This window comes from Doryrhamphus excisus, chromosome 8 (assembly GCF_030265055.1).
Source record: "Doryrhamphus excisus isolate RoL2022-K1 chromosome 8, RoL_Dexc_1.0, whole genome shotgun sequence".
NCBI classification, from domain to species: domain Eukaryota; kingdom Metazoa; phylum Chordata; class Actinopteri; order Syngnathiformes; family Syngnathidae; genus Doryrhamphus; species Doryrhamphus excisus.
In genome coordinates, this window is record NC_080473.1 from 21,571,009 (window position 1) to 21,586,654 (window position 15,646).

Here is a 15,646-nt window from a genome sequence, read left to right on the forward strand (position 1 = left end):
TCTATATAATTATATTGAGATTAATAATAATGCATCAGGGGCGGCACGGTGGTCTAGGGGTTAGCGCACAGACCTCACAGCTAGGAGACCAGGGTTCAATCCCACCCTCGTTTGCATGTTCTCCCCGTGCATGCGTGGGTTTTCTCCGGGTACTCCGGTTTCCTCCCACATTCCAAAAACATGCTAGGTTAATTGGCGACTCCAAATTGTCCATAGGTATGAATGTGAGTGTGAATGGTTGTTTGTCTATATGTGCCCAGTGATTGGCTGGCGACCAGTCTAGGGTGTACCCCGCCTTACGCCCGAAGACAGCTGGGATAGGCTCCAGCACCCCCCCGCGACCCTCGTGAGGAAAAAGCGTTAGAAAATGAATGAATGAATAATGCATCAGAGTTTAAATGAAGTGAAGCCATTATTCATTCACCCACGGTGGTAACCTACATATGTATCCATAGCTACCCTGGGGTATTCCCCAATTAACATACTTCATTCATAAATCATTCTACTATGGTTATTTACAAAATAATCTGTTGTCTTTATACCTGCCATATCCGCTTGAGGACGTTGGTAGAGCATGGTGAATTCATCTGGATAGTTCTCTACCCAGTTCCAAAATGCCTGCCAATAAGTCAGAAGAACAACTGTCAGAAGAGTAAGAATAAGAACATCCACACAGATAAACAAGCAGTGCAGAAATCAAAAAATTGCCACAATTATCGACCGATGTTCAATAATTTTTTAAATAATAATTATTTCAATTATCAACAACAACAATTAGCATTCAAAGATCCTTGTCAATGTCACATTTGAGCCACTAGATGGCCAAATGTGGCCCGCAGGACACTAGTTTGAGGCCCCCGCCTTGATATGAAAGTTTAATGTTTGATATTGATGCTGTATGGTATCATGTACCCAGAAAAAATGATTACGTTTGATTCATGTTCATGTTAAAGGTTAAATAACTGTTAATAGTTATCCTCCCTATCCGTGTGGAAGTGGTAAGTTTTTGGCTATTTAAGTTGAAAGGAAATAACTCGAAGGCTACCGTTTAGGTGGCTAGCTCTCTAGTTTGCGAGTTAGCATGTGTCTCAAGACCCTGCAGTTGCGCAATATGTTGTAAATAAAAAGAGTATAAATGTGACTATAGTCGTGTTTTGTCATGTCTACAGGGCTCTAATAATGCTTTGTTCATTTTAATATGAAAAAAATCATTTGTCTACCCACCAACTATATGTGCTTTCTTAACTTTTTATTATTATTATTATATTTATTTATTACTGATTGATTGATTTTCTTTATTCTTGATTTGTTTATTTATTTTTCATCTTATTTTGTGTAGAAAAATAAAAATTAAGATATTTGAGAACAATGGAATGATTTATCAGAGCTTTTATTGTAGAATATTGGAACCAAAGCAAAGTTTTTTAAATTTTTTAAAAGTTTTTAATAAATACGTTTTGTGTTTTTTTTGGGGAAAACCTGATGTGGCCCAGTCTCACCCAGACCCGAGCTCCAGTGGCCCCCAAGTAAATTGAGTTTGAGACCCCTGATACAGAGCTAATGCACATAGACATATTCAGAAAATATCGGAAGAGTACGTATTTCCTTTATTCAAAATATACATTGCTTTAATCGAAATAAGTTCCAAGCTATTTTTAATTTTTTTTATTTTAAAAACTTAATGCACATGCATCTTGACTAATTATCCTCACTACAGCACCACAAATAAATTGCAACTCTGTACCCGATTTCAGTGATTAAAACATTGAACTCACCTTTTCTAAACTGTTGATGACTGCCAGCTGGGCAGGCTTTTTAAGTGCTTTAAACTTCAGAACAGTTTCTAAAAGCCAACAAAAATAGAGCAAATTTAATCATTTGGGTCCGGAAAAAATCAGATATCTTTCAAGCGCTAAAAAGTATAACCTTGTAGTAGCTTCTTCAGCTTGGAGGAGTCTACATTGATGTACTGCATCAGCTCTATGTCGTGAACATCCACATTGTCCTCCAAGCAAACCGTCAGCTCCTGGAGCCTACGGGAACAAACATGAATTACAAAGTATTCTGCAGGCCTCTGTATCCTGGTTATAGTATACAGTTATAGTAAAAAGCAAATATGTAGTATATCAAGTCGTTGCAACGTCTGACAAGAATGGAAGTGATTAATAATAGCAAATTGGTTTGAGCACAGACCTAAAACCTTGCTTCCTAATGCACAAGACTAGACACACACAAACTAATAAACACGTCTAAAAACCTCAGGTAGGGTTTAACAAGAAGAAACTGATGTTTGGGTTGGTCACCTGTCCGGACACAGTCTCAAGTTCTTGTTTTTTTAATGCATAAGATTAGACACATGCAATACAGTAAATAAGTAAATGTCACAAAAAAAGTGGGCTAATAAATTGACACACAAAGACTGCGGATTTCAGAAAATAACAGATGAAATCTCTACACTCTACAACAGGGATGGGCAAACTTTTTGACTCGTGGGCCGCGTTGAGTTAACAAAATTGTCCGGGGGGCACCGGAAAATATATTTAACACACACAATATTTTACGCTTACAATTATATTCTAACATTCTGCATTGAATTAGTTGTCTAATTTATTTGTAAAAGTGTCATACTATCAGCTGTGTGTCCCTTTTTTCAGGAGCACTTTAAACATCAGACCACATCAAATTACGAAATTGAATTTTACTTTTTTGTGTGTTTTTTTTTTAATCCGACTTGCAAGTCATGTTGCCAGCTTGTATGTTAAAAGTTGAGATACTTAGAAAGCAACTGGCGGGCCGGATTCAAACGCTCGGTGGGCCGCATGTGGCCCCCGGGCCGTAGTTTGCCCACCCCTGCTCTACAAGAAGCAATGAAGTCTGTAAAATTAAATAATTAAAAATAAAAAAATCACAAAATTTTTAACTATAATGATGAAAATGGTAATATTAATGATGATTATAATGATGGTAATAATGATCAAGATTATAACAATAATGATAATAATGATAATAATAATATTACAATGAAAATAATAACAGGGGAAACAAGACAGTGGCATGAACATGATTATATCTTGCAAAAAGGGGTAGGCATTTATAAGCTTTTGCTTCATCCTACTCCTTTTGGGCTTGGGATCAGATAGTTGAATACAAATGTAAATAATGGAAAGTTATATTTTGATTGATGTAAGAAATGCACTGTAATGATTCACATATTTGCCCAAATAAAGGGAAAAAAAAAAAAATATATAGCGGCAGGGTACCTGGTGGAAATGCGGCTGAAAACAGCGTTGAAGTTGTTGCAGCTAAGAGAGAAGAGAACCGCCGAGGCAGAGGTTCGGAGTTCGGCGACATGCTGGTGGCCCTCACGGTACGTGTGGATAAAATGGCAGATCTCCGGCAGAAGCTGCTTCACCAGCATGGTCTCATCCAGGCGCAGGCAGTCTTTGGATTGCTACCAAAGAAACACGTTAAGATTCGTTTTCAGGAATTGCGTATATGTCGTGTCGAGATCTGTGCGCGAGACACGCGGCGTCAACATAAGCGGTTGTTGACATAACCTTTGCTTGCACATTTATTTGTGATTTTTGGCCATAAAAATATTTTTTATTTTTTTATTTGTCAATTGGTTTTACTACTTTAAATACTACAAAACATGTTGACACAAGCGGCGCGTCAAGATTTTATGTCAACAAAAGCAGTGTATGTTCATAACAACTTTACCCTGTAGGCGCCACAGTTTTTTTTTTACACTATTTCAAATGTTTGTAGCTTGATTAGCATTTGATTAGCATTAGCGTTTGTGATGGGAGTAAATTTACGCATCTGCTTATGACATTTTGACATCGCCAGGCTCAGAATTGGTCAGATCCCCGTCTCCACGATACCAGCTCATCACAATGTCTCAAGCAAACCCATCCATCATCATCATCATCGTTGTCATTTATCCTGTGAATATTATCATTCATCCCGATTATTAAAATATTTTTTTTTGTCAGTTTGTTAAATTGGTTTTACTACTTTAAATACTACAAAACATGTTGACACAAGCGGCGCGTCAAGATTTTATGTCAACAAAAGCAGTGTACGTTGATGACAACTTTACCCTGTAGGCGCCACAGTTTTTTTTTTTTTTTACACTATTTCAAATGTTTGTAGCTTGATTAGCATTTGATTAGCATTAGCGTTTGTGATGGGAGTAAATTGACGCATCTGCTTTGCATATTATGACATCGCCAGGCTCAGAGTTGGTCAGATCCCCGTCTCCACGATACCAGCTCATCACAATGTCTCAAGCAAACCCATCCATCATCATCATCATCGTTGTCATTTATCCTGTGAATATTATCATTCATCCCGATTATTAAAAGATTTTTTTTGTCAGTTTGTTAAATAGGTTTTACTACTTTAAATACTACAAAACATGTTGACACAAGCGGCGCGCCAACATTTTATGTCAACAAAAGCAGTGTACGTTGATGACAACTTTACCCTGTAGGCGCCACAGTTTTGTTTTTTTTTTACACTATTTCAAATGTTTGTAGCTTGATTAGCATTTGATTAGCATTAGCGTTTGTGATGGGAGTAAATTTACGCATCTGCTTTGCATATTATGACATCGCCAGGCTCAGAATTGGTCAGATTCCCGTCTCCACGATACCAGCTCATCACAATGTCTCAAGCAAACCCATCCATCATCATCATCGTCGTCGTCATTTATCCTGTGAATATTATCATTCATCCCGATTATTAAAAGATTTTTTTTTGTCAGTTTGTTAAGTAGGTTTTACTACTTTAAATACTACAAAACATGTTGACACAAGCGGCGCGTCAAGATTTTATGTCAACAAAAGCAGTGTACGTTGATGACAACTTTACCCTGTAGGCGCCACAGTTTTTTTTTTTACACTATTTCAAATGTTTGTAGCTTGATTAGCATTTGATTAGCATTAGCGTTTGTGATGGGAGTAAATTTACGCATCTGCTTTGCATATTATGACATCGCCAGGCTCAGAATTGGTCAGATCCCCGTCTCCACGATACCAGCTCAGCACAATGTCTCAAGCAAACCCATCCATCATCATCATCATCGTTGTCATTTATCCTGTGAATATTATCATTCATCCCGATTATTAAAAGATTTTTTTTTGTCAGTTTGTTAAATAGGTTTTACTACTTTAAATACTACAAAACATGTTGACACAAGCGGCGCGTCAAGATTTTATGTCAACAAAAGCAGTGTACGTTGATAACAACTTTACCCTGTAGGCGGCACAGTTTTTTTTTTACACTATTTTAAATGTTTGTAGCTTGATTAGCATTTGATTAGCATTAGCGTTTGTGATGGGAGTAAATTGACGCATCTGCTTTGCATATTATGACATCGCCAGGCTCAGAATTGGTCAGATCCCCGTCTCCACGATACCAGCTCATCACAATGTCTCAAGCAAACCCATCCATCATCATCGTCGTCGTCGTCATTTATCCTGTGAATATTATCATTCATCCCGATTATTAAAAGATTTTTTTTTGTCAGTTTGTTAAATTGGTTTTACTACTTTAAATACTACAAAACATGTTGACACAAGCGGCGCGTCAAGATTTTATGTCAACAAAAGCAGTGTACGTTGATAACAACTTTACCCTGTAGGCGCCACAGTTTTTTTTTTTACACTATTTCAAATGTTTGTAGCTTGATTAGCATTTGATTAGCATTAGCGTTTGTGATGGGAGTAAATTGACGCATCTGCTTTGCATATTATGACATCGCCAGGCTCAGAATTGGTCAGATCCCCGTCTCCACGATACCAGCTCATCACAATGTCTCAAGCAAACCCATCCATCATCATCATCGTCGTTGTCATTTATCCTGTGAATATTATCATTCATCCCGTTTATTGTATCGTATTCTCAGGTCTTGAAGTGCATTTTTTGCCAAAGACTCTCCTGCGGATACAACCGGGAATGCCACTATTCCCGTGTTTTTTTTTTCTTCCATGAGTTAGTTGACAGAGAGGTCGTGAATATAATAACTAACTCCGACTTAAGTGGGTTACTCTGTAAAACTTGTCTAATGGCACAAGACAAAGGAAAAAAAAAAGAACTCACCCCAGCCAGGCACTTCTCCAACGTGTCCAGAATGATGAGCTGTGAGAGGTAGAGGTTTTTCTCCGATGCTTCCCCAAATATACGCTACCATATGGAAACAAAAGCGGTCAATTAGTAAAGCAGTGGGTCTCTACTCAGAAAAGACGATATATAAATATATATCTCCCCCACTTATCCGGGTGACGGGGGTAACAGTCTCAGTAGTAGCACAATATTTGATCCATACACTTTCCAGTGTTAGCATGTTTTGTCAACTGAACCTGGACTATGTCTCAAATGAACAATGGCAATCGAAGAAGAACGTAAATAATGGAAGTGAAACGTGATAACTTACCATGTTATTGACATTTTTGAGGATGGTCGTGAGGCCACTAATGACGAGTGAAAACTTGTATTTGGAAATGTTGATCAGGCATTCTTTGTTGTGCTCCGTGCTGATTTTAGTGTGGGTGTTCTGGTGTCCAACTTTGATGGGAAGCTGGAGGGAAAGAAAGCCAACATGGGAAAACTGAATGGAATCATCGTTTTAAAGCTGAGGCTTTTGACGTTTACCCGTTTCGGGGGGGAAAAAAACGCACACAAGCAGCCTGAAAATTGAGTTATATCCAACTGGTACATCCGGCTTGATTTGATGAGGGAAGTACATAAACATCACATGATATGAAAGTAATGATCTGAGCCGACCAGATGTAGGCGGCTTAAAATGTATTTCAAATATTTTCATCACTAAATCATTATGGGTCCAAAATCCCTTCTTCAAAATTGACTATAAATAACCACTCATCGATGAAATACACTTCATTAGCCACGTATACATGGACCCAAATATTACTATTGCATTCGGTTTATTTGCTCAAATCTAACCTCATTCCGAAAGAAAAGTGCCAATCCCAATGAATATATAATGGGATTCCCAGGGGTGGAATATTCCTTTCCCCAATCCGATTGAGGTATCTTGTACCCGCTCAAACGGAACGTTGTCAGCAATCGGCACTGGACTGCTGTGGAAAGTTTGTTTTTGATCCAAACTAAATTAACTAAAGACAATACGGAGTTATTCCAACAAGTGGAAGAAAAACTCGGGGAAGTCGGTATCACGTGATGTTGGTGTTTACGTTTTACTGGGCATGCCCCGTTGACTATTCGGGTTGATTATAGCGGCGCGTGTCGACAAGAGATTGGAATATTCCTTTCGATGTATACCAGTGGTCTCAAACAAGCGGCCCGCGGGCCAAATGTGGCCCGCAGGACGCTAGTTTGAGGCCCCCGCCTTGATATGAAAGTTTAATGTTAGTTTGATATGGATGCTGTATGGTATCATGTACCCAGAAAAAATTATTACGTTTCATTAATGTTCATGTTAAAAGGTTAAATAACTCTTAATAGTTATCCTCCCTATCCGTGTGGAAGTGGTAAGTTTTTGGCTATTTAAGTTGAAAGGAAATAACTTGAAGGCTACCGTTTAGGTCGCTAGCTCTCCTGTTTGCGAGTTAGCATGTGTCTCAAGACCCTGCAGTTGCGCAATATGTTGTAAATAAAAAGAGTATAAATGTATATAGTCGTGTTTTGTCATGTCTACAGGGCTCTAATAATGCTTTGTTCATTTTAATATGAAAAAAATCATTTGTCTACCCACCAACTATATGTGCTTTCTTAAGTTTTTATTATTATTATTATATTTATTTATTTATTACTGATTGATTGATTTTCTTTATTCTTGATTTGTTTATTTATTTTTCATCTTATTTTGTGTAGAAAAATAAAAAGTAAGATATTTGAGAACAGTGGAATGTTTTATCAGAGCTTTTCTTGTAGAAAATTGGAACCAAAGCAAAGTTTATTCATTTTTCTGTTATTAATAAATGCGTTTTTTGGGTTTTGTTTTTTTTTTGAAAACCTGATGTGGCCCAGTCTCACCCAGACCTTAGCTCCAGTGGCCCCCAAGTAAATTGAGTTTGAGACCCCTGATGTATACCATTGTTTTCGGAAAGAGAAAAACTCATGTAAACGTAAACATGTAAACAAAATTCTTAATGATTCACTAAACTACAGTACTTAGTAATGCCTATGGCTCCTTAAAAAGTCCTGATAACTCTAGTTTATACAAGTTGACCATCACGGCTCCACGTACTCCCATGGTTCTGCCATGAACATCACATGCCAATAACACGCAATGTGAAACAGGCCTTTCCTCTGTCCGCAGTGCAGTGCCCCACAACTTGGTCACTGAGATCATTGTTTCCCCACAGCTTGGCCTAGCTCCTAAATAGGAAGGTCAAACATTTTCCCCACATGGTATTTGCCTAATTTTAACAATCTATTTTCATTTTGGACATGCAAAAAAAAAAATCACATATCTTAACAAATGTTTCTGTCAGCAGAAGGAAGCATGAAGTGCTCGAAAATGTCCTGGTAGGTGGTTTTGCGCTTCAGAAAACAGAGTGGACAAACACGTTTTAAAACGAGGAAAAACCTAACGATGGTCTCTCCGGTCACTCGCCTGATGTTGGGTGTCGGTGATGCCAGCCTGGTACATCAACACCATCCAAGAAAAGTGCCAGCCTTGGTCGCCATGAGCATGTTGACATGCTAACATTTTTGCATTGTGTGACAGCGGCCATGTTTGCTTATTGTCTACATTTACAGTAATACACAAGTGTTGCAACTATTTGCTCTTTCAGCTCAAATCTTCTATTTCTGAATAAAGAAGCGGACATACTTTTTTTGTTTAAATATGATTCATCAAAAAATCACACAATTAATAAAATAATTGTTATTTTTAGCCCTGGCTACGCCCCTATTGCACACACATACGCACACGGTAGCATCTTCAATCCACACATTGACATCTTTATAAAACTGTATTTTATAAGTAAAGTAAATTCAGGAGGATTTATTTGGTAATTAGGGTAGCAATAACCAGACGTCGCGGTAACGCCACTTTATCCTAACTGCAGTAATCCGGATAAGCCCAACTCCAATCCATAATAAATCAGCGGGTGCTAACAGCGGGTGCAAAGACTGCTTAAGTCCAAACACAGCAGACTTGGGTCTTTATTGACAAGCATGAAACCAGTTTTTTTCCAATTTAAGTCATATCTATTAATAAACTAGTCAATGGGCAACATGCTAACATCAGATGATTAAACATGTTTGTTTTAACATCAAAACTAAATATAATAATGCTATATAGCTACATACAAAGCTTGTTATTTAGGCACAATTGTTTGAAAACTATTTAAAAATGTTACACTGCGCTTTATTTTGATAAACATGCACCGGTATCACTAGCAGCACCATCAGCTAGCTAGCTAGCTAGCTCGCTTTGTCCCAGCTAATCGAGGCTCTTGTTATCATAATAATACTCGTAGCTTGTCTTAAAAACACTAGCTGTAAGTCGAAGATGTTCAACAAACACCTGGTGTGTACAGCTTTAAGATAGTGACGCTATCACAGGGGTCCCCAACAGGTAGCTCGCATGCTAGCAGTAGCTCACCTACTGATATTGAGTAGTTCAAAGAAAATTTGTTGTTATTCGTGTTCTATCCAAACATGACACACGCATTTAAACGAGCACACCGAGTGGAGATGTGTTTTGTAGTACATGTACATGAAAGTACTGCGACTAGCTACCATAACCCAGGACTCAATGTATACTCTTTATATATATTATTCATTGTTAAATATTTCAATTACTTTGGTAATTATGTTATTTTTAACACAATTCAGTTTGCTTTATTCTGTAATTACTTTATTCTAAATAACAAATACATAACTTGAACTGTAGTCGGTAGTCCGGCAGTATACTACATTATATTGCAATATAGTGATAAATGTATGTACAATGATGCGTACATTAGCTTTACATGGCACCCGGGACACATTTTGGGAGCATGGGGTCCTCTAGCAATGTACTAATTGCAGTATATAATTACCTTAGAGTACCACGACTAAAATATACAAGTGTTTGTGCAAACCAGACAGAACCAAAGTTTGTTTTTTTTCAAACTCCTGATTGGAACCGTGAACGCACCATCAGTCGGTGTCAGTTTCCTGGTTTATTTATGCTCCGAAAGTAAGCCTAAGCGAACCATTAGGTCTTGCTTCTTCCGACTCCTTTTCGGTCACGTTAAATTATGCAAATATTACCACGTGATGTTTCTGAATGGAACTTATTTGAGTGTTTTCGTAACAGCAGTATGCACGCCCTGTCACATTTGATTTGTTTACAACGCACAGCTAGGCCTGCTAATGTGTGCTGATCATGCTATGTGGAAGATAGATTTAGCTAACACTTGACCATGTATGCGAGCATTTAAACCTCGCCAAGGTGTCAACTTGGAAGGTATTCATTGTCTCCATGACCGGCCAAGTCTGTGCAAACCTGGCCGGATAAATGTGACGATCCGTGGTGGGGGACGACGCTAGCTAGAAATGCCTCCTCTTCGCAAGGAAAAACACATTTGAGCAGTTACATGCTTCTTTAGCTGAAATAGCGTTTTAATTAGCTTGACGCGATATTAATTTTGCAGTCCAGCAGACAGAAGAGATGCCCCGATGTGGAGAATTCCCCCATCTTACCTGCTCATCAAATCTAGTAATCACGGCCTGGACCCATTCCACTGGTTTGTGAGCCGCCATGGCGGAGCGGAGAGACACCGCGATGCTTGTGCTGTTAAATCCACGGTACGAGGCTCAATCTGTCAAAGTCAAAATCGCATATGAATCTGCCCTGAATCGATGGGAGAGGACGAAAGGGGGCGATTTTTTTCTCTTTCCGTGGGATTCACCATGCCACCGCCATTAACACCACCGGAAGTCTTCTTCAGAGGAATTGATGGGAGGCGTTGGAGCGAAGCGTCAAGGTAACTCCGCCACGTAAATACCACTTCCGGAGAAAGTCGCCAGCGTAAGGGCCGTCGACCGGATGTGAATTACTGCATTTATCGTGACAATGCCTGAATGAAAATCAGCAATTAAAAGCTTTGTAATCAATGCACAGCAGTGGAATTCATAAAAAAACAAAACCATATCTTTGGTAGATTTTGGAGTTATTTCTCTCAACAAAATAATTATCATATGTCTATTCTTTATTTAAAGAAATTTATTATATTTTAATTTTATCTTTTTGCTCTAATGAAATTTGGCTGATGGTAACCTGAAAATGTTTTATTCTATAAACATGCCGCTGCCAGGTCAGCTTGCTGGAGTGTATAAAATAATTGATACGTTACCGGGGTTAAAATGTCTGAAATAATATCTGTAATAAACTCAGGAGAAATACATTAATGACCATTTTGTCATCACATTCAACATGTTTTTTGCAATGTGAATAAATAATAGCAGCCGTCCTCCCTGTTTTCACTGGGGAAACAGCCCTATTTTACCCTTCCTTTCCAGCGGCCTCCTTCAAAATAAAAGAAATATTAAATAATAGGGCTGCACAGTAGCAACACAGTCAGCAGTGACAATAAAATATGAAATATGATGCTCCAGTGATGACCAGTCCAGACTTCACCCAGACACATAAGCCCACCCGCGCTGTATAAACAAGACAGGTTAAAAAAAAAGAATCATGAAAAAGAATCAACAAACCTTCCACACTTGTTCTTTTTTAATTGTTCTTTACAAATGATGTCTCTTTGGTGGGAACATTAGCAGATCGTCGGACAGGACGCTTGTCCAACAAGTCTTGAGGAGCATACATCCTTTACTACAAGGGTGCCCACACTATTTTCAGCGAGCGCCACATACGGAAACAAAGGTGCAGTCATTTTGTGCTACGATGTGCTAATTATTCATTAAAAATATCAGTTGGAGAGTTACCTGTAGTGGTAAACCATATTTCAAATTAGTCTACTTTTAAAGACAAATTTAAAGTCCAATATCATCATTAATAATGAGTTCATTTTATTTGTACAATACGTCGAGAGCCAATAAAAATCGAGCAGTGGGATACCCTCTGGATACCCGCAAGGAAAAATGAAAAGTAAAAATAAACATTCAGCCGGTCCTGGCGTTATGCACTGCCATAAAAGAATGTAACATCATTTTGGTTTGTAAACACTAGACCTGCCTGAGAACTAGTTACAGCAAGCGCATTCACAGCTACGTACATCTTCATGGAGCGGATAACGCCACTTCTTAAATGTATGCACTTGACCAAAGCGGATTTGGTGGAAATGAACATCATACAATGAGCATGAGAGAGGAGAAGCACCCACCAATATTGGCAGCATTCTTCATCATAATTATGGTATCCTTGATCATGTTAAAGGATCTGCTCTCCTATGAAACAACTGTATGTAACTACTGTAATAGAACTGTGAATACAGTAATAAAGACTGGAGTGTCTTTTTTTTTACAGTCACTGATCAAGCCTGTAAAACTGTGCAGAAATTACTTGGTATGCAGTATGTACACTTGTACACTGTGTACTTACTTCCTGAGTGCAACGTGTCGACATTACTGTTGTTGTGCACGTCTTCTCTCCATTTTTAATTGGAATTTGCACCACTCAAGTTAGTCCCTCCGCTTCCACGATGTAGCCAATATGGCGACTATTGAGAGAGGTCCATTACTACGCACTCGCTATTTTGAGTTTTAAGTACGACATCCGGGTATGGACAGTGCAGTGTGTTTTGATGTACTTCTCGGTGTGAATGCTCTTGTGCAAATAATATAAAGCAATATTTTTAGAAGAAATAATTATATGAATCCATTTTCTGATGACAAAGTGTCGAATATCTTCATTTTTTTTTTCTCTCATGGATTTATTTTTTGCTTTCCTGCTTGTTATCAGCATATAACCAAAGGTAGTGTACTTTGAAGGCTTTAACTCAAGCACAATAGAGTCCAATCTTTTCTTCCACGCAATGAAGAAAATGTCTATTCCATAGCTTCGGGTCTGGTCGCCACATAGACGAAGACGACGATGAGAAGCACAACTACGGCCAGCGTAGGGATCACGATAGTGGCGACCTGCTGCCGGGCTTCCTGCATGGCCTGCTTCCGCTCCTTCTTGTCCTTGGATGTTTCTTTTTTGGGTTTGCCTTTCAGCTGCCTCATGATCCCTCACGCAGCGTCTTCACCGTGCACCCTGGCAGAAAAAGAAACATTTTGAACCACTTTTACGCGACAACAAGGTATTTGCATTACATTTTTTTCCCCCTTGAAAAATCCTAATGTACTCCCAGTCACGATATAGTCAACAGCACAGAAAATCTAAATACAGTTTTGAACATTATTAAAGTGCTCTTCACATCAAATGCCACCCCTACTGTTACCTTTACACTTGTATTACCCAATCTAGTAACATAATGAGCCATAATAATAATATTTGGGCTGGTGTGTGTTATTGGAAGTGTGTTTCGGCGATATGAGCGGCACAGCGGTGTGACAATTCAGAGTTGAGTTTCGGCTTGGTGAAATTGGTGAAAATTGGTGGTCAGATATCAGCATAAAAATGTGGTATCGGTCAACATCAGGCGATATCTCCTGTGGTGGACATAATGAGTGTTTTTTATGATCCGATGCCGAGACATATCTGCATCAGTTGATATCGGTATCGGAATTTGAGAGTTTGACAATATCGGTATATCGGTTTTCGGCAAAAAAAAAAGCCAATATCGGACATCTTCAATATTCATCCAAGGGTGGATCACCCAGCTGTATAGCATTGACTCAGAAACACACCTTAAATTGTTCTTAAAAAAAAAAACTAGAGTAGCCGGAACTCCTTGCTCATCGACTTCAGTGTTTGGAACATCGACACAAGCAAAACCGAAACAAACTAACACCATAAAACACTTGACTTTTGCATTTGTTGTTGATCCTGCAGCGTTTATGTAATTGCGGCATTTTTAATTTGCAGCACTTTTTCCGCAGTATGTGTTTTTCAGCATTTTTAGTTTCGGATCGTTTTGTCTTTGCTGCATTATATTTGACTAAACATGCCAAAACATCTCAATTATTCAACTCAACGTGGTAATTTACATTTACTTTCAAAATGTACAAAGTTTCAATTGATTTAAATATAAAAAACACATGAACCAAACCATGTTTGAGATGTCTAGATTTTAAAATTACCTTTGATTTGTTGCTTTATTGCAAGTTGATATACTAAGTACAATTGTAACTCTTGAAGACGGCGACCGTAACCACAAGTATGAATAACGTCAGCAAAGTATCTGTACTCTGTGGCTTTAATACGCGTTTAAAAGTCACAATCACTCAACATTTTTGCTTATTCGCCATCAACGGTTTTAGCACCCCTGGGTCACACATCCGGGTCCTCCTGCTTGCTAGGTTAGCTAAATGTTACAACGTTACTAACTTTAGAAAGTCTTCACTGTAGGACAGTGCCGACGAACAGTTACATTAATGTGAAAAGACTTATCTTACAAGTGTGGACTGTGTTGGTAAGAGCTCCACGTAAAAATATGTATCTCCTTCTTCGTGGTTTTTTTTCCGGGGAGCCAAATGTATATTCAAAAAGCAATACCAAACTTGCTGTAAGTTCCGTAAAAATCTTGACGTGGCATTTTGTCACGCCTCACAGGAAACTGTCAGGGAACATCCTGCCGCGTCCTACAAAATAAAACATAGCTATTCCGTGTCTCGACGGGATAGATACTACAGAATTTCGATATCATTATAACAGATTACTTTTTACCTGAAACGTTAGTCTTTAATTTTTTTGAATGATTACAATAAAATAAAAAAGCTGGTCAAAGAAAATATTAGTCATTCAAACTGTTCCAAATTCATTCGGGACATTTAGCCTTCCCGGTATATTGCGCTATGATGCTAGGCGTTACCGTGCTAACGTTAGCATGTTAATATTAGCATACTAGCATGTTTTGCTATTTTCATGGGTAAACACATATGTAAACACTTTCCACTATCATACTGTTGCCATGCTAATGTTATCAATGTTAACATATTAACGTTACTGTACTGGAATTTTTCATGAATATCAACAGCAATCACTTTGCGCTATCAGGGTAGGTGTCAATATGCTAATTTTAGCATAGTCGCATTTTCTGCCTTTTTCATTGGTATACACTATTATGTTTGTTTTTGGCATGGTAACATTAGCATGTTAGCATTGCTATAATGCTAACTTTAGCATATTAGATGGGTGACCTTTTGAGTGACCTGTTAGTTGAAAACTATTGTCAAACAACCCGGCCTTGAGGTAAGAAAAGCACTTCATTTTTCAGCATCATAAACTGGCATAAAACTTTAAATAAATCAAACAAATACAAGTAAAATGCTGTCCTTGAGTCTTGAGCCACTTTAATGAGTTCATTTGCGTTTAACTGAGTTGATAACTACATTTTATTTGTTAAGTTCACAGGTCTCAAACATGCGGCCTGCGGGCCAAATGTGGCTTGATATGAGCCTTGATATGAAAGTTTAATGTTAGTGCGGCCCGCGCAAGTTTGATATGGATGCTGTATGGTATCATGTACCCAGAAAAAATGATTACGTTTGATTCATGTTCATGTTAAAGGTTAAATAACTGTTAATAGTTATC

At 38.2% G+C, this 15,646-nt stretch overlaps 1 protein-coding gene across 3 annotated transcripts in view; it reads right to left on the reverse strand.

Annotated features, from left to right (window-relative positions):
• Window positions 1–10,964, reverse strand: part of nf1a (neurofibromin 1a) — a 75,734-nt gene extending 64,770 nt beyond the window's left edge. For all 3 annotated transcript variants that reach the window (XM_058080479.1, XM_058080480.1, XM_058080478.1), the window contains exons 1-7: window positions 10,687–10,964; window positions 6,440–6,583; window positions 6,106–6,189; window positions 3,261–3,451; window positions 1,927–2,033; window positions 1,776–1,843; window positions 543–618 (exon numbers count right to left, since the gene is read on the reverse strand). In XM_058080479.1, coding sequence (XP_057936462.1) covers window positions 543–618; window positions 1,776–1,843; window positions 1,927–2,033; window positions 3,261–3,451; window positions 6,106–6,189; window positions 6,440–6,583; window positions 10,687–10,746 — 730 coding nt within the window. In that variant the 5' untranslated portion in view covers window positions 10,747–10,964. The remainder of the gene's footprint in view (window positions 1–542; window positions 619–1,775; window positions 1,844–1,926; window positions 2,034–3,260; window positions 3,452–6,105; window positions 6,190–6,439; window positions 6,584–10,686) is intronic.
• Between the last annotated feature and the right edge of the window lie 4,682 nt (window positions 10,965–15,646).